Source organism: Carassius auratus, chromosome 8 (genome assembly GCF_003368295.1).
Source record: "Carassius auratus strain Wakin chromosome 8, ASM336829v1, whole genome shotgun sequence".
Lineage (NCBI taxonomy): Eukaryota > Metazoa > Chordata > Actinopteri > Cypriniformes > Cyprinidae > Carassius > Carassius auratus.
The window spans coordinates 6,280,009-6,306,727 of record NC_039250.1 but is presented as its reverse complement, the minus strand read 5'-3'; the positions used below and the strand labels follow the sequence as shown (position 1 = coordinate 6,306,727).

At 37.0% G+C, this 26,719-nt stretch overlaps 3 protein-coding genes, 1 long non-coding RNA gene and 1 pseudogene across 7 annotated transcripts; 4 read left to right on the top strand and 1 right to left on the bottom strand.

Annotated features, from left to right (window-relative positions):
* The first annotated feature begins 781 nt into the window (after window positions 1–781).
* Window positions 782–1,407, top strand: LOC113106719 (uncharacterized). Its single transcript, XR_003292557.1, has 3 exons — window positions 782–917; window positions 1,169–1,279; window positions 1,375–1,407. It is a non-coding gene; the product is annotated as an uncharacterized LOC113106719 (long non-coding RNA).
* Window positions 1,408–3,011: 1,604 nt separating this feature from the next.
* On the top strand, window positions 3,012–5,127 carry LOC113107105 (type I iodothyronine deiodinase-like; annotated as a pseudogene).
* A 1,174-nt stretch (window positions 5,128–6,301) lies between these two features.
* LOC113107104 (single-stranded DNA-binding protein 3-like) lies at window positions 6,302–17,910 on the bottom strand. 4 transcript variants are annotated; one of them, XM_026269324.1, is made up of 17 exons: window positions 17,722–17,910; window positions 16,999–17,071; window positions 16,784–16,845; window positions 16,425–16,509; window positions 13,860–13,949; window positions 11,826–11,897; window positions 11,575–11,634; window positions 11,394–11,454; window positions 11,179–11,302; window positions 10,560–10,608; window positions 10,424–10,459; window positions 10,264–10,318; window positions 9,999–10,063; window positions 9,753–9,825; window positions 9,637–9,665; window positions 8,266–8,364; window positions 6,302–7,895 (listed from the first exon to the last, which is right to left on the bottom strand). In XM_026269324.1, exons 1-17 carry the CDS (start codon window positions 17,775–17,777, stop codon window positions 7,866–7,868), a joined length of 1,119 nt encoding a protein of 372 aa, XP_026125109.1. In that variant the 5' UTR covers window positions 17,778–17,910; the 3' UTR covers window positions 6,302–7,865. The 4 variants fall into 4 exon arrangements, with proteins under 4 accessions (XP_026125109.1, XP_026125108.1, XP_026125111.1 ...); XM_026269323.1 differs by having other exon boundaries at window positions 6,302–7,898; window positions 17,722–17,909; XM_026269326.1 differs by lacking the exon at window positions 11,826–11,897 and having other exon boundaries at window positions 17,722–17,909.
* A 695-nt stretch (window positions 17,911–18,605) lies between these two features.
* On the top strand, window positions 18,606–21,019 carry LOC113107924 (acyl-coenzyme A thioesterase 11-like). Its single transcript, XM_026270760.1, has 4 exons — window positions 18,606–18,782; window positions 19,978–20,177; window positions 20,772–20,841; window positions 20,938–21,019. Exons 2-4 carry the CDS (start codon window positions 19,988–19,990, stop codon window positions 21,017–21,019), a joined length of 342 nt encoding a protein of 113 aa, XP_026126545.1. The 5' UTR covers window positions 18,606–18,782; window positions 19,978–19,987.
* Window positions 21,020–21,739: 720 nt separating this feature from the next.
* On the top strand, window positions 21,740–26,615 carry LOC113107102 (acyl-coenzyme A thioesterase 11-like). Its single transcript, XM_026269322.1, has 12 exons — window positions 21,740–21,837; window positions 21,985–22,120; window positions 22,450–22,606; window positions 22,726–22,845; window positions 23,397–23,535; window positions 23,716–23,771; window positions 23,905–23,971; window positions 24,072–24,155; window positions 24,270–24,403; window positions 25,083–25,214; window positions 25,304–25,430; window positions 25,683–26,615. Exons 2-12 carry the CDS (start codon window positions 22,027–22,029, stop codon window positions 25,839–25,841), a joined length of 1,269 nt encoding a protein of 422 aa, XP_026125107.1. The 5' UTR covers window positions 21,740–21,837; window positions 21,985–22,026; the 3' UTR covers window positions 25,842–26,615.
* The last annotated feature ends 104 nt before the right edge of the window (window positions 26,616–26,719 follow it).

The window sequence follows — 26,719 nt, the reverse complement described above, 5'->3', positions numbered from 1 at the left end:
AGAACATACAACCTTTTCTGCGACAGCTACAAGTTACTCTCTTTTTTTCAGACTTTAAATGTTTGGTGTATTGTTAAAAAACCTGTAGAAGAACAATCCAAATATTGTTCTTCTACAGGTTTTTAAAAATACAGCAAAGCACAAACACAGTAAGCTCAAGTTTGGGGTTATTTTCATCTGTTTTATACAGTACTTTTCCAAAAATAAAACGGTTTTACAAAATTGAGCATGTGTTAGTTGATTGTAAAGCCATTGTTGACAGTCCTTTGATTTTTAAACTTTATGACTGTTTAGGGTTGATCTAAGTGCAATCTAGGTTCTAATACGCAACAGTTGTGAAATTAGGCTTATGAGTTTGATGCTATGCAATCAATCACAAAGGTAAACAAGATTACAAGGTTATGCAGGGGTGAAGAGGGCATGTTTCAACATCAAGTGATGGTGAACCAAACGAAGACTACGATAAAGAAGAGGAAGAATACTAGCTGCAGACAGCATGTGTAACAGACAGATTAAGGACGTCCATCATGAGATACAGACATTGATATACATAATTGGAATTACCCAGAAAGTAGTATAAAAGGTCTTAGGAGTAAACCACTGTTCAGATGCTGCCTGCATTAAGCTGTGAAGGACACCTGATTCCCTAACGAGGGGCACTTAACAGCACCTCCAATATAGCGGTTTAGAGTTTGATGACAGAATTTTTGCATTAACTATTTTGTATTGTAACTAATAAAATAATCTATCTTTTTGTTTTGATTGCCTCTTGCAAGACTTCAAACTGAGCCTCAATCAAAAACAGCCACAAGAGAGTCTTCTGTGTCACTCCAGAAGAACTTCAACCTGCGGGCGAAGAAATATTTCATGTATCAAACATGTATCTTAAGATGATTGTGTCGGGGTTTTTTTTGTAAGTAAGTACTTTAAACGTTTATTCGGTTTGTAATCTTTTCAACTGGGAACGTCGCTGAATTAAAGTTCTTCCTTGAACTGTCATGAGACCTGGATAATGATGGCGTAAAGAAATATGAAGTCTCAGAACCCTAAAATTGTTCCCAGTTGTCCAAAGGGAACAGAACTGTTTGCCTCAACTTGAAAGCCATTTTATGTGATAACCTTCTCGATTCCCCAAATTGTCTGATCATGTTTCTGGTTGACACTGCAGGTTGTCGCTGGCACAAGTTACATCTTTACTGTGAAGATAGACATCACCTACTGCAAAAAGGGTGGTGTGAAGACCATGTGTGCCACTCCGAAGGATCCCAATGCTGCAAAGGTAGGACACTAGGTCTACTCTACAATATTGTGATGTTTACATTTCTAGCTTTCCTTAAGAGATTGACCCTTTTGTTTTTGTTTTTCCCCTTCAAGGCCATTCAGTGCGACATAAAAGTCTTGAGCCAGCCGTGGTCAAAGTCCTTAAAAGTCACTAAAAACACCTGCATGTAGAGCTTGTAACAAGTGCAGTTTGTGGCTTTTTAACATTCAAGCAGCAATAAAGTGTACTTTCTGTTGGTAATGAACTTCAAGTCTTTATTCTTGATAAAAATGGAAACCATTCGTCCTGAGCAACTGTCAACCAATAAGAATGCTTAACACAATTATGTGTTCGCAGAGTCCGTTGCTCTGAAAAGCTACAGTTTGTAGAAATGTCTGAATTCTAAAATGCATATTTCTTCGATTCATCCTTTTTCTATTAAAACATGATTGAACAATGTCTGTGCTCCAAGCCAGCACATGGCCAACCTTCAACGATGAAAGTTTTCCGCTAAATGGATCAGGTTAAACCCTTGTAAGCCAAGGTTTGTAGCTCTGTATGCTGACGAATGCAAATGTTAAGTTTATGTGAGACTCTGTTAAATTTAAGCATTTAAAGATTGAATGCATAATTTGATAACTTATTTAATTTGTATCTAAATCAGCACTATAGGCCATCTGTCCTTATCACTTTAAATGACGAGTGACTTCCTGCACTTGCTGTACTTCAGCATGAAAGTAAACTTGTTAAAATGATTTTATAACAAATCAAAAGATGTGGGGTAAACCCTATACGTTTGTTTTAATGAAAATGCTTGATTATCAAACCAGCATTGTTCAAAGACTATAAATATCCTTCAGCAGAGATTGTGAAGGGCACTTGTATTTTGAACTGTTTTTTTTTTCTGAACTTGTGACTGTAAATGATGATTACAGGGTTAAACAGTTAATTCAGTAATTTGTTCTAAACCAATTTAGGTGCACTGATTTCACTAAATTCAAACAGCGTTTTCCACAACTATTGAAGAGAAGTAATATCATACAGGGTGTGTGTGCTCGTTCTTCAGTGAAACGCATGCCTTTTACTGTTCTTTTAACCTCTAGCAATGAGAAATGTCACAATACACCGTGACAGGACTTTGTGCACACTTTTGCTGATTTGCTTAGAAATTAATATTGAAAATGATGCCCACATTTTATTATGCACTCCACTGTATCATATTGATTTCAGTTTGAAACCGGTAAAGATTGTGTATATACTTTCACTGAAAGGACAAATCAACTCTAATTTTCTTTGGCAAAAGTAAAATTCTGTGTCTGGCTGCTATGCAACAAATTAGTTAATACATCCATACAATTGTATGTTGTAACTTTTAGTGTTATACTCTATCATGCAGATTTCTGCATTTGGACCTCTGACTTTCAAGTGTGCATGTCACCAAACAATAGGCTAATAGTCCCTATTTAGTTTCGTGTAGCAACATGATATGCGTATATCCAGTGGTCGAAAAAAGTTATCAATAGTGACATCTTATGGACATTTTTAGAAACTAAAATTTAAAAAGTCAGTCAGCCAAATAAGAACATGGATGGGACGTTTTTTATTAAATGTATTATGTAAAAAAAAAAAAAAAGTGGTATTTACAGTATTTTCTTATCCTTTTTTTTTTTTGTTTCCACTGATAAATACAACAATATACCAGCCAAGCTATGATCCTTACTATGGCGAAGGTTGGTTCATGAATATTAATTACGCTCCGTGACGTTCTTCCAATAGCCCAGCTTTTAGGTAAGCTTTTGCTACAACACGGGCAAAGTTTGACGTCTTTTTTCATTCATGTAACGTTAGTGCTCGCGCCACGACGCGTGGACCGATACATTCTTCTCGCGATGGGGACAGCAGTGGGATATGCGCTCAGAAAACTCTCGGTTTATGTATCAGCTGTGGCCATGATATTATTTGCGATCGCGCAGATGACTCTGTTGAAACTCCTGTCTTTCGTTTCCCCGGGACTGATGAGGAAAATTCATCTGAAAATGGGAGAGAAGTCGACGATGACTCAGAACCCCAAATTCAGATACGAGGACTGGGGTCCGACTTTCTTTTCTCTGAGGTTCATTAAAACCGTGCTCTCCGTGAACTGGTGCTCGCTGGGCCTGGAGGCTTTTGAGGGGCACGTTGCTCCGGACACAGCTTTAATCACCCTGGAAGGACAGAAAACAAGCGTTCATCGTTTTCTTAAAGGTATAGTAAATGTATATTATTATTATTTGTATAATTCAACTGACTCCATCAGTCCTAAAGGTCTTTCCAATTAAAAAAAAAATCTTGAACTGACCAGAGTATTTAAAGGGATGTTACATTAAAAAGATTAGTTTTATAGTCTAGGCAGTAGTGCATGCAACTACATTCAAATGAATTACTTAGTAATGCCTTACAGCAAACACTGTTACTGATGCAGTCTTCTTGACAGGGAACCGTCCACTGGTTCTGAGTTTCGGAAGCTGCACCTGACCCCCATTTCTTTACAAACTTGACGAGTTCAAACAACTTGTCAAGGACTTCAGTGATGTGGCAGATTTCCTTGTTGTTTACCTTGCAGAAGCGCATGCAACTGGTAATTAACCTTTTAATTAAACAACTGGATATAACCTTTTGCCTAGAATACACTGTGGAGTACTTTACAAGTAGAGCACTAGGTGATAAATGTTAAGTAACTTGCTAAATTCTTGGGGGTTTTTTTGTAGATGCTTGGGCCTTTACAAACAACGTTGACATCAGTGTGCACAAAAACTTGGAGGAGAGATTGGCTGCGGCCCGGACCCTGGTCAAAGAAGACCCCCTCTGCCCTGTGGTAGTGGACGAGATGACCAACATCACTGCCAGCAAATACGGAGCCCTGCCTGAGCGCCTCTATGTCATTCAGAGTGGGAAAGTTATCTATCAGGTGAGTGTTTTGTAATGTAGACAAACTGCATAGTGCACACAGTACAGGAAATGCCTCCAAAGCTTCATAACGGCTCTCGTGAGAGCAGTAGAGTTGCTAGTGCAAGCTCTGGAAGATTGGCACTGCTTTTGGAAAGCAGTTAATGCTCTTGACCAGAGGTTTTGGACACTCTCTGCCTCTTGTAGTTAAAGATTTCTTGTTTATAGAGGTGAAAGGTTTGGAATGAGCTGAACAGAATGAGGCAAATGGTTTTATAGTCGCAATGGTTTTTGTTCTTTTGCTGCATTTTTTGATTGCCAGTGTTTTGTATAGTCTAAATATATTGATCAAGAAGTCTACAGTATTGAAGGATTTTCACACTAACACATTATTGTTCCTAACAGGGTGGCATTGGACCTTGGGGGTACCACCCTGAAGAGGTTCGAAAAGTTCTGGAGAAAATTAATTAAAAGGGAAAAAATTGAAGTTTTCTATCCATGATTGCATTGATATATTTGCACTTTTCTGAACTTCTAGTGCTTGAAATCTTTTTGAGTCCTTGTGTTTGCTTGTGACAGTTACAGATCAAACCAGCTGGTCTCTGTATCTTGATGTTTCAAACACGGGGATGTAAAGGTTTTTTATATAAACATTGATATATTTTTTCTGCTTTAAGGCAAATACATAATTATTATACCAGTATTGGATTCATAGACTCCATATTCATCAGCAGAGATTGTGAAGGGCACCTGTGCTTGTAAGTTTTTTTTTTTTCTTTTTTTTAACTTGTGACTGTAAATGATGCTTACAGATTAAAACTGTGATCTGTAAACTGATAACTCATAAGTCATTTGTTATAAACAAATTTAGAAGCACAGATGTCACTGAATGCACAGAGCTTTCAACAACTATTCAAATAAACTGTCATATATATATATATCTCCTAAGAGTGAGTGTGTCATTGTATACGGCATGACAACTTCACATCAATGGCGTGTGCTTGTCCTTCAGTGAAAAGCACATCTTGAACTGCTGTTTTATCCATGGCAGACTTGACAAATATTTCAAGGAACTTCTTTTAAGCTGCACACTTTGAACAATAACTGTCATTTTCACAAAAAAAGGACATTGCATTATAAGGCAGTTAAAAACATGTTGCACATAGCAGTCGCCCACATTGCAACCCTTTCACGGAGTACATCTCATCAAACCTATTACAGCTAAATACATTATTGAATTTTCAATTTAAATGGCTATTCAAACGGCTGCTAGTGAGAGTAAACCTAGTCTTTAATGGACAATGGTAATCTAGATGCAAGTATAGAATCTAATGTCATCTATGTATGGGATATGCTAACAAAATACATTGCAAATGGGTGTTTTTTTTTTTTTTTTTCAAAACCCTTGCACAATATTTAAAAAAAAAAAAATGTAAGATGAAAAAGATGGAAAGTTTAAATGAAATGATGGAAGATCATATAAAATCATTTAAAGCAAAGACATGCTGGATTTCAATTCAGAGATATTTGTGAATGATAAACAACGATCAGTTGCGGTTTTCAGCTGCAAGAACCTTAACCTTATGACTGCGTTTATACTTTGGACTCATGTCACATGATGTATTTGGCAGTCAGGATCTTGTTGTGGGTTGCTCACAGAGCTACAGACTGCCCCAAAGTCAAAGTTAGACTGCAGACGCTGCTTTCATTCATTTAAAAAGGGCTGCTAGCTCTTAAAACATTATTCTTGACGACTAATGGTAGGTTGTAAACCATTGGTCTAGTGTATGTTTATTTTGTAAAACATTTTCTGTGGGAACAGCCACTAATACCATTCGACAGCGAGAAAGAAAAAGACTCAAGGACGATCACTGGTTTGTAGAGTTTAAGTGCCAGTTGGTTGGGCAAAACTGTAGAGCTCTTATGAATCACTTGTGCCTCGCCGGTTGTGCATGACACTCTTGTAGCCCGTTTGAGCCGTGTCCACTTTGATCCTGCTGGATGTTTCGCAGAGGAGGAGAGCGAAGAGCTTTGTCAATGGGTTCTTACGACACGCTCTGCCTACTAAAAACATTACATGCATTGTGCCATGAGTGAAAACAGACAGAGGCTTGAGACAATTTGGGAACAACTTTATATTACATCGAAACTGGTTCACTGATTCAAAGAGAATGATTTACATGGAAATCAAATGGCTGGATCTTGGCCCTCTGGGGAGATGCTACCCTAAAGAAGTCAGGGAACATCAACAGCTTCACATCACTTTCCAAAGTTTAAATCATTTCACATTGAGCTTTCCCTTTTCTCTTAAAAAGTGATTTGCTGGAAACTGGCTGAAACGCTGCTTTCCTGCTTGAATTAGTATAAATGACTGAAAAACATAAGACAAAGATCCTCAGAGGAGTCAAATAATTTAGTAGTCAATATAGAAACAAGCCTATTCAGCCCACAGTTAAAAGTATGATTCACAAGCTAACAAAAGCAGTGCAAAACCACTACTAAAATGTAAAACAAATGTCCAAGTGTCTGTATAAATAGAAGATGATACCACCCTAACTGTAGTATGACTTTGTCTGATGTCGCTCAAATGAAACCTAATACAAAACGAATCCAAACACACTAGAGTCTGGCTTACAAAAGCAATATCCTAACAGGAGGATGCCTTTAAACCAACATCAAACCATTTTAGAGCTAAAACAAGAGGCACATGGGAGGGAATGACATATATAAAAAAAAGAAAACATGATATGGTTTATCTTTAACCACCACAAATTCATCAAGACATAATTAAACCCAACAACGGCCGAAAATTATGCAGGGATTCCCATCCAAACACGCAATCCAGTCACCCGCCTGAGGAGCTCCGAGAAGGTCTCATAGGTAGTATGTTTGTCAGGGTCAGCATCTGAGAGGATCAGCGTATCATTCGGTCTTCACCAAAGACTGAGACAGCAGTTACATTTCAGAAAAATAAAAGAACTTGAAATCAGTGCAGAAAACAAAAAAAGTCCTCTTCACGACAGGACCAGTCAATGCAGTTATTCCTTAAAAGCAGCTGCTTATAATGCTTGAAGACAAAAATGACAGTGTACAAGTAAAATACAACTGGGAGTCTTTCCCCGTTCAGAAAAGACTGAATTCTCTCACCACTTGATGCGTTTCGCTGGAGAAAAATAAAAACAGGTCATTGAAAGGCAATAAAATATTCACAGAATTCAAGGCCACGTATGAGAGTTCAGTGTCAAAAGGTCGGAGGAAGTTTCGTACGTGTAAACCATGCTGAAGTTGGACGTGGATGTCGGATTTTGAGAAAGAGAGAGAGAGCGAACTGCGATTATTCCTCTTCGGCACAAAATGTACACACATCCAGCGACTATGTCAGCAGTAACCATACTTTTCTTCTTAATGAGAGATGGCCTCTGAGAGGAACAAGAAAACTAAAAATCCAGGAGCACTGAGTCACGTTTAGATCTTCCGATCTTAATAGAGGAGAAAAGGTTTGCTAGCCATTTAAAAAAGAAAAAGAAAAGTAGTAACAACAAAAATCTTTTTGATATTGCATGAGACCACTTGTGAAGATGCAGGGCAGTCCCACCCAATTCCATTTCCTGTACATGTACTCTGTCTATGTCATCGATGGCCAACTGTGAGTTTCCAGAACGGAGCAGACAGACCGGCATCAGACGCTCATGGTCATGGAAGGAGAGTACTGCTGTAAAGACAGAAACAAACAAACAAGTTAGTACACTCTACAAGAAAAGTACAAACTCGCTTTACACCAATTTGGTGTTTGTGTTGCATTGTTCCAGCACGCCATTTTTTTTTTTTTTTTTTTTTTTTTTTTTTAGAGCTGTGCCTCGTAATGGCACATTATTAAGCTACATCGCTAGCTAGCAGTTTCAAAACAGCTATAAATCCCCAAACTTGATTTGTCAGCCAAAAAATATTTCCTTGAAGTACAGATGTGAGACTACGATTTGAAGTTAAAATTTGATTAAGTTGATTTGATTTAACTCCCAGTTTGGGAAACCCTGTTTTAATATATAACATAAAGGGATGTAAAAGTTAATGAATCTTACATTCTCATTCTGGAAGGAGTGAAGGTAGCTGCCTCCTACATCTTCATCTCTAGGGGTCCCGGGTGGATTGCTCATGCCACTCATGTTGTTAGGAGAATTCTGATGAAGAGATGTGAAACTTAGATGGAAAGTTCTCATATAAGATGTGAATAAGCAGTGAATAAGAGTGCTGCAGAGATGACATATTTAATGATTTATTTTTGACCAGTCAGGAAGTTCAGGAAGCATCACCCTAGCTCCAATAGGATTTGCAGAAAATAAGCGGTGTGTCTATATTTATGATTCTCTCTGTATGTTTCTTTTCATGATAATCTTCATATATGAACACAACATTTGAAACCTAAATACAATAAGTTAATGGTAAAAAGCTAAAAGTTCGTCTGTAAACGAACTTCATCAAAGCATGACTTCAGCATCAACATCACTAGGTTTTGGAAAACTCTTTCGATCTTATTTTAAAATCTACAAATTTGAGTTAGAATAGTTTGTAAGCGTGTGAGTAAAAAAATAAAAAAATAAAATCAAAATAGTGTAGTCCCATTTAGTCACTTGTTACCAACTGCATTAAAAAAAAAAAAAAAAACCTTGCCTGGAGTATTGCTGCTGTGTTTAATGTCAATAGATATGTTTCCATCCACCTATTCTTATGCACATTTTGGAATATTGCATTTAAAGAAAAATACAATGGATGGAAACCCTAAGATGCACACATTCGAGTAGGATAAACATTTTTTCCTGATAAGAAATAAATTCCTCCATGCGCAACTGACCAATCTCTTTCACAGCATCTATATGTTGTTATGGTCATTCTGAAATGCCTGAGCAGACTGTCGTCAAAGTATTTTTGTATAATTGTCTTACACGACTGCATCCCAAAACAGCTTTCATTCACCTCCAAAAGGAACGACTGCATTTATTGTGTTTCGTCTGCTCACTCTGAGGCGCAAGTAATTTTATCAATAAAAGAATTGTCATATAAAAGATTATATTCAGTGGCTTCTCCTAGTTTTCTTGGTGATATTTAGTGCCGATTTTGTTTAGTTTTTTTTACTCTGGATGAATACGGTGATTTATTCACAATTTTGTGCTGAAGTTTAATTTGAATCATTAAAAGGAAACATAGCTAATGAATCAAACATGAAAATTATCGTAGGTGTGTGTTCACCACAGATCTCATTTCAGGCATTTAACCAAAAACACAGTGTCTTCAGGAAGATGGAACCAGAAGTGCAAAAATGCTAACTCATTTCCATGTTTTAGGACCCACTCCTGAATCATTCTTTTAAATATTCTTAAAATACATCTAATTCTGACTTCAACCAAATATAATATTGGCGGTCTTTAAATACTATTAGAAAGATTATAAATCACCTTTGGAAGTCCATCCAGGTCTCCTGAACCTATAAAGGCACAAGATAAAAAAAAAAGTTTTCAAATAGGAATGTTTTTATTTTAAATATAACCATGTGCTTTTACATTAGCATTACCTCCGTTCATATGCATCGGGTCCATTCCTGCCATGGCCCCTAGGGGGCCCTCAGAGCCTGGGCCTATGGGAAACTGAAAAAAAAAAACAGAAAACAAACTGACATGTTTCTGCCATCAGACAGTAATGATGAAAAAGGGTAACATGAATACAGCCAAGGGCACTTTTCTTCTGCGCTAATGTACTACACTAAGCAGTTTCTGAATGGTGTGCCTCTGAGAAATGAGTCAGCAGGTCTGTCTCTTACACTGTTGCGACCTCCACCTCCTGAGTTGATCATGGTGTACAGGTTTTCACTGGAGTTGTTGGAGTCTGAGGATGAGAAATATTTCATTATTGGGAAGGAAATCTCTCCATGATCAGTTTAACAATCATTATCCTGCTTTAGGCAAAGCCTGGGGTAATTCGGACATCTATGGAAATCAGAGTTAAACTAAAATCAATAGAGAAGGTTATGAAAGACTCAGCTGAATTACTTTGTGTTTTCTGAACTGAATGTGTGGCAAACAGACCTGCAGGACTAGGAACAATTCCAGGTGTTCCTGGAGGCCCCCCTCCTTGTGGACCCTGGAGAAACAAATGTATTACAGCTTTAAAGTTATACTCCAAAGTCTTTATGAATTATTATAGTAATAAAATGTGCAGTAAATGAGGAACTTTTTTTTTTTTTACCCCGTAAGCACCAGGAGATGGTGATGAATATGGCATCTAAACCAAAACAAACAGAATTATGTTTGGGAATGTAGTATTCTATAATAAAAAATACATGTAATTACTGTAATAAAATACTTAAATTTAGAATAATTACATTGTTGGCATTTGGATTTGGCCATGGTGGTCTGCCATTTCCAGGACCCCTACAAAACACAAAATAACGTGGATTAGTATTCAGTTTCCATTTAATCAGTCATTTACATCATTAACTACTGTTCAAAAATATGGAGTTGGTAAGATTTTTAAGAAGTCTCTTATGCTCACCAAGGCTGCTTTTTTTTTTATTTAAAAAGAAAAAACACACACAAAAAAGAAATATTAAGAAATATTATTACAACCTAAAATATTACAACAGAAAAGTTATTTTTAAATGTAATTTGCTCCAGTGATGTCAAAGCTGAATTTTCAGCAGCCATTACGCCAGTCTTCAGAGTCCCATGATCCTTCAGAAATCAATTTAATATGCAAATGCATTGCTTGATAAATTATCAATGCAACAAATCAGTTGTGCTGTTAATTATTTTGATACATTCATTAGGATTTTTTGATGAATAAAAAAAAAAAGAGCATTTATTGGAAAGAAAATCTTCTGTAACATTATAAATGTCTTTACTCAAATTTCGGATCGATTTAATGTGTCATTGTTGAATAAAAACATATAATTTGATTTAATTCTTAATGACCCCAAACACTATTGTCACAAAGGGTCTTACATGTTCACTCCTGGCATGCCAGGGCCCATTGAATTGTGTGGTGGTCTCATTCCTCCTCCAAAACTCTGGGGGCCGGGACCCATGGGACCCATTCCTCTAGGAACATTCATCCTCTGCATCGGCCCTTGAGATGGCGAAAGGAGAAGTCAAATCAGTTTAGGTCATCTGCAGCTTTAAAATATGTTAATTTAGATATACTCCTAACTCATGCTCACCCTGTAGTCTGGGATCCATGTTTGGGAGCATTGGCTGGGCAGCTGGAACTCCACCTGGGGGCTGGGAAAGTGTTGTACAAATTTAATTTTAACATCTATTTTTATTAATGCCTTTTTTATTGGACATTTTAATTGAAGCTACAAAAGCTGACATCAAGACCACATTGATGAACTAACTCACCTGGTTTCCCATCCTGATGGGGGGTCTTGGTCCCCCACCAAAGCGAGGTGACATGAAAGGCTGCAACACAAATCAACTTGTCAGAAAACTCTAACAATGACATTCTTCCTGAATCTAAAGAAGATGTGTCTGAGAACACAGGGGAACCACAGCTCAGCAGAGCAGGCTAACAGGAAGACGGCGAGAGAGAAACTATACAGATGACAGAATCAGTCAAAAGAAATAGCCCGTGAATAGACAGGAGCCGCTACCTGGCCGTGGGGTCCCATCATGCTGTTAGGGGGAGGAGGAGCGTGAGGGGAGGCCTGGGAGCCGGGAGGGCCCTAAGAAAGTGAAGAGACCACATGAGAGGAGAGCAGGATCCAGAGACCAAGCAAAGGAAAGGTAGCAAGTGATAAAAAGGGCAATGGAGAGACGAGAAAGAAAAAAATAGAAAGTTATTAAAAGAGCTGGGGAGAGAACACCAAAGAACGCACTGAGAATCGTAAGTGACTGGTGGCTGTACAGATAAACTCACCCTGAAAGAGCAAAGCACTTGGACAAATTAAACAAATGAATCTATGGGCAAACAAATTAAACATTTCTGAAGAATTCAACAGAATTTAAATAGAGAAAGATAATACTGGACCCAACACTGAGTAGTGAGAGCTACCCCATCATTCCCTGTTTTTACTAAAATCACTTTATTTGTAATAATTAAATTTACTTTTTTTTATTATTTTTTTAACAAAATCATTTTCATTATTAGTCAAACCTCTCAATATGAATCTCTGCACATGTTCCCCTTCAGAGATTCATATATATATTTCTTATATAGATATAAATTTATTTATTTATATACTTATAAATATTAAAATCTAAAGCTACATATACATATTGAAATGGAAATAATTTTATAATATCAAGTCATTATTATTATTAAAATATCAATATTCAAAGTATAATTATTTACTTTTTTTAAAAACTGAAATCGATGTAAATAAAAGAAAATCTACAAATACATCTTTTTTCTTTATACAATATGTAATTATACCTAAATAGTCATGAAAAAATTTTTTTTACATATTTTTTTATAGGAAAAGAGCATGCTTAAACGTAATTTGCATAGAAATAAAAACAATTGTCAAAAACTAAATATATTTAAAAGCTATATATAATAAGGCTGCCCCATAATAGTTAACTAATTGTTAATCGACCAGAAGAGGCTTGGTTGACTAAAAATTTTATAAGTCGCTTAAGGCTCACAGATTAAGAGCTGGTCTATGGTAATACTGTACATCGGACTGGACATCGAAACACTCGCCCATCATTCATCCACCACAAATATGGCTTATCTGAAATATGTTAGTATTAGCAGCTTTAAATGGCCGCTCAATCTAATGTCAACCTTGAGAAATGTGTGCTGTTCAAGTGTCTGTGTGGAGTGTGGAAGCTAATTATTAGCGTCCACAGCAGCACAGATGTAGGCTCCGGTGCATTCACATATTCCTAAAATACTCTGTCATTTTGGTCATACAGATAAGAGAAATAAATCTTTCAAAACTGTAAAGACTCTACATTTATTTGTGCGCACTCACAATAACAACAAAATGTGCTTTTGTAAAATAATGAAAGCAAAAAGGATGCGCTTTCTGCCATCTCAGCCTCTGTGAACTTGAGCACGAAACTCCATGTATATCTTTAACGAAGACATAAAATAATATATCTACAAAGAGTGAAATCTCTACTTTCAAATGAACCAATTCAAATGAAAAAAAAAAAAATATTCTCAGATCATCTAATCCATAAGAAACATACAGTTGCATCTACTATTGTAGAGATGACGAGTCCGTGTCACCGACTTCATCTCTTAAACGGAAACTTAGAAAGCACTTTATCAGTGAATTATTAAAATGTTAATGCAGCCTCCTTACTGTTTTTCCCTGACACAATCATATTACTTCTGCTAGAGCGCTGTGGCATGTTTTATGCCTGTACTGTGCTTATGTTGAAAGTGGTTTTCAAGTTGTTGATACATGTATATGGTTGCTTTGTTTATTAATAAATGTGCTACTAATCCACTAATGCTTAAAATGAACGACTACTAGTCAACCACAAAAACCTTAGAAGATGACAGGCCTAATATATACACATACATGTAATAATAATACATTTGTATAACAGCTTTTTAAAATCATGAGAAACATTAATTCAGTTTGACTAATAGTCTGTGCAGGATTTGGATCAGTGACATCTTAAAAATATCTCACAAGACATGAGGTTTAGAAAGAGGGTGATGATCTAACCTGGAAGAATCCAGGGGGCATGGGTCCACCTGGCATGCCATCTCCTGGTGGCATGTTCCCAAGAACAGGACTGGGGGCTGCAGCGGCACTCTAAATCATTAAGAAAAAAAAAAAGATCAGGACACAGTACATGGGGGGGGGGGATTTATTCTGCTAGTAGAAAATGCATCTTAATTCATTCTAGCACTCATAAATCTGTGCTCTAACAGCAAGCAATTAAGCCAATGGCAAAGCCACAACTGACTGGTGTAAAATCCAATTTTAAGGTCTACAAAACCAAGAGGAAAGAACTAGGTTTCAGAGCACAACAGGGATTTGATCATGCATAAAATGGCAGTGGAAAAAGCACAGTGTGGTCTGCTGCCTGTCACACTTCAGCCTGAGTTAACCGAGCTAGGCTTTTCAGAGAGCACTGTGAAATACCACAGGAAGGAGGTAGAAAGAAAGAGGAGCAGCTGACCCTGATGGAACAACACAGATCAGAACCGGCCAATAGGAAGAGTCAGACTGAGACTGATCCACAACAATGAAGCAGCTACGCTTTTCATTCAGACTATTCAAGTTCACAGTTAAAGGGCCAAGAGGACCTTTTATTTAAAAAAAAAAAAATCGATATAAAGATAGATCCTAATCACATTCTTAATAGACACAAAATATATTTTTTTTGGTCTTTGCTAATTGAAAAAGCTCAAATAAAATATAAAAATTACATTAAATTAATTTGTAAATATAATTTCAATATGTAAATGTTTTCTAAAGAGGAATAGTTTTTACTTGTAAAGAATTCAAACGCACATAACAAAAATACCAAAACTTAAATTAAAATAAAACTGAAAAATGGAACGCCAATTCAAAATATTAATAAATAGCACTGCATTGCGTGTTATTCCAAAGAAAACTAAAGTTTGTAGTAAAATTCAATGACTTCATCCATTTCCAAAATGACTTTTCTATTTTGGATGACATCACCAAGGCTGTCATTTCCTGTTTCGAAAAGTAAGCAATCCATGGAAATGGATAAATCAATTTTCACCCTTCCTCCTCTTGCTGAGCATCTTGTTTCGCTTGGAAAATCATATTACTTAAGTTAAAAAGACAGGATCGTCATTTCATGTCACCTTAGGATTAGCTAAAATTTTTAAGAACCAAGGAAAATCCTTCAAGTTTAGCCAGGGAAATGTTCCTGGTTGCCCTACCCTGGTGACAGCCCTCCTTTGGAAATCTAACATCATTATATCACCAAAATGTCCTGAAAGTATAAAACAAATCCAACACAGTCCTGCTCCACACAGCTCATCCATCCCTCACTCTCCAAGTTTGCTTCCATGCTCCTCGTTCCATCTGTCTCTTCCCTCCTTTTCAATCTGCCTACCGACAGGCTCCATGACAGCCATCAATCACTCTCCATCCCCACCGCAGCCCGAGGGGGAGTGTTTCCCCTGACACAGCATGAAGACAACATGGCCACTGTTTAAAGAGGGCGCAGCCTCCTCCCCCACCCTCTGGAGAATAAGAGCACAGACCTGACCCAACACCACGGTCCCGACCACAGTTGGGCACAAAAGGCTGGAGACTGTGCCCTATTAACACTCCTGAAGATCCAGCCATGCTGAACATGCGGCTAATTTTCACATAGCAGATAATGTTTCATGTATCCCTGTATGGCAGCATCCTTTCAGATTAGGATGTCTAGACAGAGAAGAGTTTGAGTTTTAGACTTGCTGCATATGACCTCTGACCTGTGGCCCCTCACTAAAGCTTGCGGCTAGACATCAACGGCCATGTATAACTGGTAAGAAGCTAAAACTGGAGAACTCTTTGGCCTAAGAGTTGCATCATTCCTATACAAGCTGTTGGGAAAATGCATAGAAATGAGATTGAGATACATTTTTCTTTTATGCCAGAAATCATAAGGATATTAAATAAAAGATCATGTTCCATGAAGATATTTTGTGAATGTCCAATAAATATATCAAAATAATTTTTTTATTAGTCACATGAATTGTTAAAGAACTTCATTTGGACAACTTAAACATTTTTTATGATTTTTTGCACCCTTCAGATTCCAAATATTGTCCTATCCTAACAAACCATAAATCAATGGAATGCTAATTTATTCAGCTTTCATATTATGTGTAAATCTCTCTCTCTCTCTTTATTTATTTATATTACCTTTTTGAATGGTTTTGTGGTCTTTGGTCACTTGTTAAAACTTAACACAATTTTGAAATATTTATCAATTAGTAAGAGCTGTCCTGCCATCAATCTTTGTGAAGATGCAGACTTTGATTTCCAATCAGCCGAACATCATTTACATTACAAATCTGATCATCCGAGACACATACCATCTTTGTATAGAAACAGCGATGATTCCCATTGAAAAGCCTGCTGACATCATTGCTATTGTAGGGTTGATCACTACATCCTTCACACACAACAGGTATACACTTCCTTATTATAAAACAGAACTCTTCCAGAGTCTGAAAGATTCACAGGAACATGAAATGCAATTTTGTCCTTAATCTGCATACATTATGGAAACACTCTGTGCTTTTCTGTACTCACATAGTCATGGAAAGCCTTGGCCTCGCTTGAATGTTCGCATGTGTCTCTCCTCTCAGGAGCTGCACAGTAGAGGTCCCAAAAGACACTGGGTAAAGAAAAAGTGGTCAAATAAGCCTGCATATGCCCATGGTTTGTGCAAAAAATTATAGGATCATTTACTCATTTTCGTGTCATTTTAAACCTCTACAACTTTCGCTTCAATGGAATAAACAAAAAACATTTTTGTTGGTAAGTTTTCATTCCAGTAACAATAAACCATACAATTTAAGAGATGTGTGTGGTAAAAGATTTTAACACAAAAATGTGTCAACTATTCCTTTTAATATTATAAAAAGACAAAATACACTCAAAATACTCACCACCACCAGGAATGCAGGAACCCAGGAGGGTCTCCCAGCGTGATGTTCTTTTCCCATCGGATCTAAAATGGACCAGAAAATGATCAAATATTTTAATAAAAAGGCAGTCTGTGAGTGCACAGGCCTGAAATACATTTCCAATTGTAATGTTTGCAAATGTGTGTTTGTAAAAAAAAAACTAAAGTATGGTCCTCCACTGAGATTGGGATCCTTACTTCTGACAGGAAAGTCTGTGCTGACTTCTGAGCACCAATGTGTAACAGATACTCATAAACATACAAAGCTAACCTGCAATAAAACAGAGAGAAAACAATATTACATTAATAAAGCAACAATTAATAAAAAAAGGCATAATATGGTTGGTGAGGACAAATTAAAAAAATCAGTACTTTAACACACTCCTCACTGGTTTACACTTAAACAGTGTCTATAATAAAAATGAATGTGTTATCCAAAGAAAATACTCATTATATTAAGCAAAAAATACAGATTTTTAATATTTAATTTATTTATATTTTATTATTATTCATAAACCCCCACTGAGCAAGGATGCATCTCAAAAACATACAAAATGCTTAAAAAACTAAACAAAAGACGGGACCCACTCCCCTCCAAGACTGGCGTCTGAGGCTAAATGAAACAAGGAACACTGAAGCGCCCGTCCCGCATGCACAAACTATTTCAAATGGCTGCATTAAAACGTAGGTGATTTAAAAAGGCACGGTTTTTATTCTGGATCACATCACAAGAGGCGAAAGCTCTGTGCCATGGGGGACCCTAGAATGGCGCACGGCTGGGCACTTTCGATTCAACGCTCTCACGACAAGCCTATAGCAGCAGCATACGCTCCATATGCAGCCGAGCCTATACTGCCCTAACAATAGGCTACATCCAACACAATAACACACGCACGACGGCCGATGTTCAAAAGACCTTACTTTTCCCGAGCTTGACCATCCGATGGCACGACGGAGCTTTTGCCTTTAGGAAACATGTTTTTTGTGTGTGCACGGGAGAGTCGCCCGCGTTCCCTTTTCCTCTATTTTCGACAATTCATCTGTCACTGCTCCAGGTTCGACTGCACAAACTAAACACAGTGACGCCTTCTCAACCAACCTTGACCACTGGGGGCGGGGGTGGAATGGTGTTGTTTGATTGACAAGAGCAAGTGACCAATGGCAGGGCGCAATTTCTCTTGCGTGTGCCCTGCAGTGACGTAAGCTCGGTGACCAAATAGTTCCTTTCTCCAATTTCCTGTGATTCTTTAAAGATGGGTTGCATTAAGCGCTACACATTTATTAGTCCTGCATTTGTTTAGTATGTTGTCTTAATGCGTTGCATAGTATGATTGAAGTAAAATTGTGAGAAATCGCAATAAAAACAAGAAATAAAGCTGAATCATTTACTGATAGGCAGTCTATTATTATGTCTTATTAAAATTATTGAAATAGGGTATCAAAATAATAATAATAATAATAATAACAACTGTAACGTAAAACACACCATTAGACATATTTTATTTATTTGCGTTCAGTTTTACCTTTTCAGTTATTTATATAGAATGCACTTTTCATCTGCGAGTAATCACATCTGCACTCTTTGTAATAAATTAAGATACTTTTAAAGTAATAATACATATGTTAAAAATAAAAAAAATGGCTCCGTGTTTGTTAAGGGTTTTGTTAAGCAAATTCTTAAATTACTTAAACTACACGTAGATTCTTTTTTGTTTCTTAATATTTTTCTATAATATTGAAACATTGTTAGCATATTTCAGACTTATTCCATAAGGTTGATCCTGTGTCAGTCTACCTTAAAACGTTTCCGGGCGGCTCTGTAACTCAATAGGGCTTCTGTGAACAGTCGAGCGCAGTGTGGACACTTTGTATGATCGGGAATATGTCTGTTTATTATTTTGATACATCTTGCAAAGTTTCAGACGTAACGCAGACATTGTTTCTTTCTTCGTGCAAATGAAAGTGGTTTGACATCTATTCATGTAAGTTTGCTTACTTTTTTGTCATTACCAGCCTGCCCAAGTAGTATTTTGCACTTGGAATGCAGAATACCAAACCTGTTACGCAAACTTTGGAAACATAATCATTTGTTTTGCATAAAATCAGCAGCATGCAACGTAATGTTCTTGTGAGATCTCATCCTACTATCTTTTATGTATTTTTCCTTTTATTAGAAAAATATATATTAGTATGCATAGGTTTTAATAACTTTACGTAGCTTTCATAACTTGTCTGCAGCACACATTGAACATAATATATGAATATGAATGAGTAGAATGATGTCAGTCAACAACAGGTTACAGTACTAGCCTACTTCAGGTCCACTTTCTTTTGGAGGTCGTTTGTTTGACACATAACAGTTTCTCGTAGGCTATTGCGCTTTGATCATGCATAACAGCACACTGATTATTTGATATGAAGGTTAAATTTGTATGCTTTCAATAGTAAATTCCATCTGGACAGCTATAATGGAATGAGCTGTGATATTTTCTTACATGTCTCTTAATAGCTGAACTATTTTGACTGTCCACAGGCTTATTCTAATGATAAACAGAAAGGAGTTAAGCATATTATTTTCTATGGCACGTCGTTTTAACAGACAAAAAAGGCTTTGTTCTGTATATAATCTGGCAGGTTGCAGCTATAAACTAGAATTTTTTGCAATTCACATAGTTTGGATGATCCATCCAATAATTATTCTTGATGTATTAAATTATCTTATGATTTTTATTTAATTTACACAATTATTTTTATTCATACAGTAGACCTATAATCTCTTAGGCTCTGCAGCACAGTAATTCCAAAAAGTATATTCTTGGATTATAAAACTGTTGCATGTGTTGAACTGAACTGAATTGGTGGACTGACTGGAGATTTCTGTGGCTTATGAAAACAAGCAAAATGCTCACTGTAGTTATAAAACAAGCATTAGAAAACAATCATGAGCGCTTGTGTTGAGTCCTGTGAAGATGACGACAGTTAAGTCTGCCTATCATGATATTCATGCACATTTTTATACAAAACCACTTATAAGAGAATATGATCTAAAAGCTAAATGTCCTGACCTTCCTGATATCTTTCAAGACAGTGATATTCTATCCTAATGCTCTTACAAATGCTAATCGGCACCAAATATGCACACAAATAAACATCTTAACATGTAAGTTGCTCCAACAGAGCCCTAGTCATGGCAAATGAGCCCAGGGATCCCATGCCGCTGGAAGAGCCCATGTTTATTCTGGAAAATGGAGAGATGTACAGGAACCAAACTGAAGTAAAGATGAGCCAGATAGTCCTCCCCTGCCATGCAAACTACTGTGGAGAACTCAGTGCTGGGCAGCTGCTCAAGTGGATGGACTCCACTGCCTGCCTGTCTGGTCTGTTTCAAATGAAACCATTATTTGATTTGACTTGATTTTTTACCCTGCCAATGATCTAGTAAAACTACTTTCAGCTAAGTTAAAAACGAAAGAATAGGCCTACTCTTTTAGGTGATTTGATTTCACGCTGAATCACTATTCGTAAACACCTCCACACCATATGCTTGTACTAAGTGTCATTAGACATCGCAGATGGAGGAGTCTGTGCAGTTTGGACTGTGATTTCCATCCTCGTTCTGTGAATAAACAGAGTAACAGGCTGCTGAGAAAGTTTAATAGCAGTTGGAATGATTTTTAATCATGTTTAACTGATGAAAGGCAAAAGCATTTTAGCTGAGAATGTGGCTAAACCTTTGTAGCACTGTGAAGAACACAGATGGTGGTCGGTAACAGCTTTACATGCGTCCCCTCGATGCGTCTTAAAATAAGCTGTGCAGGCCTGTTTGTTTTTCACTTCGTTCTGTAGCATGGACTTTTTTTCATCCTTCGGGATTACATACTTGCGTGTTTGCTTTTCAGGTGAACCTGCTTAAATGCTTGCTGTGGGTGTAAACATTTATTAATTATCAATATTTGCTCTCTTGTTTCTAGCTGAGAGACATGCTGGCTGCTCCTGCATCACAGCTTCAGTGGATGACATTCACTTTGAAACCACCATAGGGTAACAAGACATACAGGAACTAGTTATTTTGAATTGAAACAAAAGGTTTTTGTTTATTATATATATACTGTATATAAAAAATGTGTCTTCATGCAGGGTTGGACAGGTTGTAAACATTACAGCCAAAGTCAACAGAGCCTTCACATCCAGCATGGAGGTTTGTGGGAATATCTTCTAATATTTAGACGAAATTATTGAACACAAACAATTTTATCATGTGAAATTAAACATCTCCTGGTATTATTAACATACTGAATTTTAGTTATTGACTAATCATTGAAAAACATGTTTCTGCATCTTACTTTCTTTAACTTGTGTCTTATGGGGATATACTTAAAATGTAATGTGATATAATAATCTAGTTCCATAGCTGAGAAACTAGGGCTTATATTTTTCAATAAGCTAATGTATGACTATATATTGATAAATATAAAAACTGCACTACGTTTTAACATGTCAGCCTAATAACATTATTAAAACACTTAATTAATTAAAATCTCTATCATGTGCTGAACACATATTCATAATTTCATATTCCACACACACACACACAGTACCGTATTTTATCACACATACACCTATATATTATGAAATGTATTATTGAATATAAAATTACATTACAATATAAAAGTAAATATACTGTCACATACTGTATGTTTCAAATTATGAAAAGTGGTAATTCCTTAATTCCACAAAATATTTTTCTGTATATTTTCAATATACAATATATAATTTAAAATATTCATTGTTAAAATATAAGGAAATATATTTTCTTTGCATAGGGGTATGCTGCAAATGAACCTTTTAAATTGCAATGTTCCTTATTTATAAGCTGCTTTGGATAAAAGCTTCTTCTAAATGAAGTACGGCGGGTGACGTGGGTCTCTGTCTCAGGTGGGCATTTTAGTGAGCTGTGAAGATCTCTTCAGTGACAGACAGTGGAAGGTCTGCAATGCTTTCGCCACCTTTGTGGCCCGACGTACCGAAGCAGGAAAGGTAAAAAAAAGCATCACATCGAACTAAATCTGAACAATTTCAGCCACAAGTTTTCAAACCCTTGAATCAGATCTGTGAAAAATCTTGGATTTGGTCCAGGTCTTGTTAGAGTTGCGATTGATCAGCGCAGTGCTTGGGTTTGCTCAGGTACAGCTGAAGCAGGTGATTCCACGCACGCAGGCAGAGCAGATGGAGTACAGCATCGCAGCCGAGCGCAGGAGGATGAGACTGATCCATGCAGAGATAATTAACGATCTCCTCAGCAGCTGCTGCTCTCAGACAGGTGAGCAGAGATGCTGCTCACTCACTTTCTCCAGGTGTGTTTGTTTACTTACAAGACTTTGAAGAGAAGTCTCAGGAACACAGGAAATGAGTCATGAATCAGAAGTTGAGTTTTGATTGAAGGTGTCATTGGGTTTGTTTGGTGTCTCTTCATAAACATGCCGCCAACATTCATTTAAGGGTATATACATATATATGTGTGTGTGAGTGTGTGTGTGTTCAGTAAACCTTCACCATTCACTTACAAGGGGTCACATGGTTTGAAGTGTGTAGAATAAATAGACTGGGAGACGCAGTAGCCTGATAAGTGGTGCTCTATCTGTTTGTCAGTGAGTGAGTGTTTAGATTACCAGGATGCTGTGCCTGCGGAGCGGACTCGAGTAGAAAGCGTCGAGCTGGTGCTCCCGCCCCATGCTAATCACCAGGTCAGCACGTTTGGTGGACAAATCATGGCCTGGATGGAGAATGTAGCCACCATCTCTGCCAGGTGTACAGTCACTATTATACTACAGTCAAATCTGATGATAAAAAATATATATTTAAATGCATACGCAAGGAAATCGTTGGTGTTTCGCTGCATCATACTCTAAATGCATTTTCTTCTAGTCGTTTGTGTAACGCTCACCCAACTCTGCGGAGCATAGACATGTTCCACTTTCGTGGGCCGTCCCACATTGGAGACAGACTGGTGTTGAAGGCAATTGTAAACAGTGCTTTCAAGAAAAGGTACGTCTATATCAAGAAACAATTGTGGCTGGGGCTGTATATATTTACCATTCAAAAGTTAGGAGTCTAGTTATTTTGGTTTTTGAAAAGAAAATATTTTAAAAGGTACTTTATTTTGTAAGGAAACATTCATTTGATCAATTGGCAGTAAAAATCTTTCAATTCATAAAAGAATCACAAAAAAGACTGGAAAATTCAGCTTCGCATCATATATAGAAATATATTTAAATTAAAAACAGCCTGAGTGAGCGCAAGAGACCGAACCCAAACTTTTAACGGTTATATTTAAATATATAAAGTAAAAAAATATGTATAATATTTATAAAATTTAATATTAGATTTGTTGATCATATTTGTTTTGTTGGATTATAAAAGCTATGGATCAGTACCATTATGTAGACTAAGGATTTAAAAACAGATTTAATATAGTATATGCGTATATTAGTAACCAGTAAAGCTATGGTTCAGTATCACTTACATCCATGAATCATAGAAGCCTGATTTATCTTTGAGCAACCTGAACAACTGGTATTTTGTGTGTGCTATTCCAGTATGGAGGTGGGAGTGTGTGCGGAGGCCTATCAGGGTGGAGAGCCCCTGCGACACATCAACACCGCCTTCATGACCTTTGAGGTCTTGGACAATGACAGGAAGCCATGCACGTTGCCAAGGATACGGCCCGAGCCTGTGGTGAGCATGTAACATTCCTGGAATCCCTCACATGGTGCAAGAGTTTAACTTGTTGATGGAGTTCAAGAGGGGGAAACAAAATGAATGCTGGATGTGCAGTGCTTGTTTAATACGGAGTTATAAAAACTGTGTCTTATTATTTCAATAAGAAATCATTATCTTATTATGCCGTCTTTTCAGGATGGTAAAAGACGCTTTCAGGAAGCCATAGCCAGAAAGAAAATCCGCCTTGACAGGTAGGATTCTGTAGGAACAGGTTATGCCATATTTATTTATAAGCTCTGGCTGCATGTCGTATTCAAAGTTAACTTTACAGCTCTAAAACCAGCATGGGACACTAGATCACATGAGTATGCTCTCTTCTTACAGGAAGTACATAATATCCTGCAAACAAAGTGAGGTTCCTCTGTCGGTTCCCTGGGACCCAAGTAACCAGGTATATTACCGCAACCTGTTCTAGTAGCTATAAAACCCATGGATTTACTCAACATGCTTTATTGGACCATGTGACTAATCATGTCTTAATGTATTGGCAGATGTACCTCAGTTACAATAATGTTTCGGCACTGAAGATGTTGGCTGCCAGGACTAACTGGGTCTTAACCTCAGAGAAGAACAAGGTGGATAAGTTTTGTACACTTCAAATACCCATTTTGTCTTTTTGAGATTGCATGAGCAGTCAAACATGTTGTAGATGCTTGAGGGAAGTGAATGAGCTGAAACATTGTGCCCAGGTGAGTTTATACACCCTGGAGGAGAACCAGATGTTGTGCTTTAAGGTGGAGACTCACGTGGCTGTGGCGGCCGAGCAGGTTTTTCTGTTACTGTCTGATCTAAGGCGAAGGAAGGCATGGGACCACCACTACCAGTATGTCAAATGCATTTTATATAACAAAAAATACATGAACATTTAACAGCTATTTTAAAAAATATATAATGGCTGTTTTAAATATAAATATTTTTTTTTTTACTATTTCAAATAAATGCTGTTCTTTTGGGATTTATATTAATCCTAAAAAAAAAGTGTCACAATTTCCACAAAAAAATATTAAAAAGTATATAAAAAGTAGCACACCTGTTTTCAAAATTGATAATAATTAGAAACATTGTATGTTTCTTGAGCACCTAATCAGCATATTATAATGATCATGAATAAATTCAGCTCTGCCATCACAAAGATTAATTATATTCAAAACAAATTAAAAAGAAAAGTTATAGTTGTAATATTTCAGAATATTGCTGTTGTACTGCATTTTTTGAGCAAATAAATGCAACCTTGGTGACTCTAAAACATTAAATCCTATTACTTCTAACTTCTAACATTAAAATGTATAAATGAACACTTGTTGGTCCACTTTTTGCTGCAGTGTAAATTTAAAGGAAATGTTACTTTTACAAATGTATTTTTTATTTTTATCTTTACAGGCTGTTTGCTAGAATGGCTGGCAGATAAAATAAAATGATCAGCCACAGTTTCAAATGACTTGATTTAACATAGGATGCATTATGATATTATAATTAACCATAATAAACATGCCTTAATACAGAGAGTGTGAAGTGATAACTGACTCAAATGAAGACGACACCATTTACCGAGTTGTCACCCCCTCTGTGACTAAAGGAGGCAAAGTCCAGGACTTCATCCTCCTGGCCTCCAGGAGGCGCCCTTGTGATTCTGGGTAAATCTTAAACTCCAACAAAATCTCTATATTGTGTCTTGTGTGTTCCCAAAGAACAAAATAAGTTATTACATCTTTGTCACTTTTAGAGAGCCTTATTTGATTGCCTTGCGTTCTGTGACCCTGCCTGCATACCCTCCCACTCAAGACTACAACAGAGGAGAGGTGCTGTGTGCTGGGTTCAGTATCTGGGAAGAGGAAAACTCTTTCACTAAGGTAATAAATACACAGAAAGCCTAATGGCCACTTATACTGAACGAGTGAATGAGTCAGAGTTCAAGAATTAACACAGCTTTAAATGTAGCAGTCTCTGTAACTGAAATAATGTGCATGTACTTTAGCCAATAACACCGTTTATAACTCATGTTTAGAAACTGCTTAGAGTAGTCCCTAATGCTGCTACGCAGGTGTTAAAGTACTGAAGGTTAAGTGTGTTTGGTGACATGCTTATGTATGCATTTCTCTCAGATTTCTTACTACAACCAGGCCACTCCTGGCGTGCTGCCCTATATCTCCACGGACATCGCTGGGCTTTCCTCCAGCTTCTACTGCACCTTTGCCTCATGTAGTGCTTTTCTGGAGCAGAATAAAGACAGCCTGGCTTGCCTGCCCACCTCCACCCTGTGAGAAAGCTGAATTCGACAATCGTTGCTCTTCAGAAATTGATTTTGTTGCTAAAATAAAAATTGTTATAGTCCAGGTATTTAAGGTTAGCATAGAAATTCACATTTGAGTTTAGTATAGATAAAGATCATGAACTTTAAGTACGTAAAACTCTTCAGAAAATAAAGGCACAGAGCTGTGACTGAAATATGATACAAAAGCTAAAAGGTACGTCACTATACCATATTTACCTCTAAATGGTACATATTAGTACCTTAGGAGACCACCCCTGTGGCAGTTTTGTATTTAAATTTAGAAAAAGGCATTAGCTTTTTTGTTGTTAAAAAAACATTTAGGGTCATGTGCAATAATGTAAAACTCTCTGCAGATGCCACTTCCAGAAGACTAAGCAAGTATATTGCACTGTTGTCATTCTCAATGACTCAGAGGACTCAAAATAAAACGAATGAACTTCAAATGGGTGGCATGGTCGATTATGTGGTACTTCCTGGGACATGCACAATCACGTTTGCATAGACTTTCAGTCTAGTTAGTGACGGATGTTAGACTCTGCCATTTAATGTCAGGCCACAACAATGCCTTGATTTTTACACTGCTGATTCGTAGGACAGGACCTTTTTAAATAAATACTGTTACATGTAGCAATTTAGTGTAGCTCATCTTTATTCAATAAAAAGCTAAACTTGCCTTGGCATTAAAAGATCATTTAAAGATCCTCCTGTTATACTACAACTGTTGAGAAACATAGCAAAGAATATTGATATTTGAATCAGTTCTCCTGCTAAAACATGCCATTCAGTTAATCTTTCTTAAGTGTTTGTGTAAAGATAACCCAGAATAGTAAGAATGTAAGAATAATAACCCAGATAATGTGGAATTAC

Bases quoted from the DNA above. Each gene is read 5' to 3' on its own strand.
- LOC113107104 (XM_026269323.1), bottom strand. From the start codon at position 17,777: ATGTTTCCTAAAGGCAAAAGCTCCGTCGTGCCATCGGATGGTCAAGCT. The intron at 11,455-11,574 runs GTGAGTTAGTTC...ACACTTTCCCAG, and splicing joins CCATCAGGATGGGAAACCAG to CCCCCAGGTGGAGTTCCAGC. The intron at 7,899-8,265 runs GTAAGATTCATT...CTGTCTTTACAG, and splicing joins ACTCCTTCCAGAATGAGAAT to CAGTACTCTCCTTCCATGAC.
- LOC113107924 (XM_026270760.1), top strand. From the start codon at position 19,988: ATGGCAAATGAGCCCAGGGATCCCATGCCGCTGGAAGAGCCCATGTTT. The intron at 20,178-20,771 runs GTCTGTTTCAAA...TCTTGTTTCTAG, and splicing joins CTCCACTGCCTGCCTGTCTG to CTGAGAGACATGCTGGCTGC. The intron at 20,842-20,937 runs GTAACAAGACAT...GTCTTCATGCAG, and splicing joins CACTTTGAAACCACCATAGG to GGTTGGACAGGTTGTAAACA.
- LOC113107102 (XM_026269322.1), top strand. From the start codon at position 22,027: ATGGAGTACAGCATCGCAGCCGAGCGCAGGAGGATGAGACTGATCCAT. The intron at 23,972-24,071 runs GTATATTACCGC...ATGTATTGGCAG, and splicing joins CCTGGGACCCAAGTAACCAG to ATGTACCTCAGTTACAATAA. The intron at 24,404-25,082 runs GTATGTCAAATG...GCCTTAATACAG, and splicing joins GCATGGGACCACCACTACCA to AGAGTGTGAAGTGATAACTG.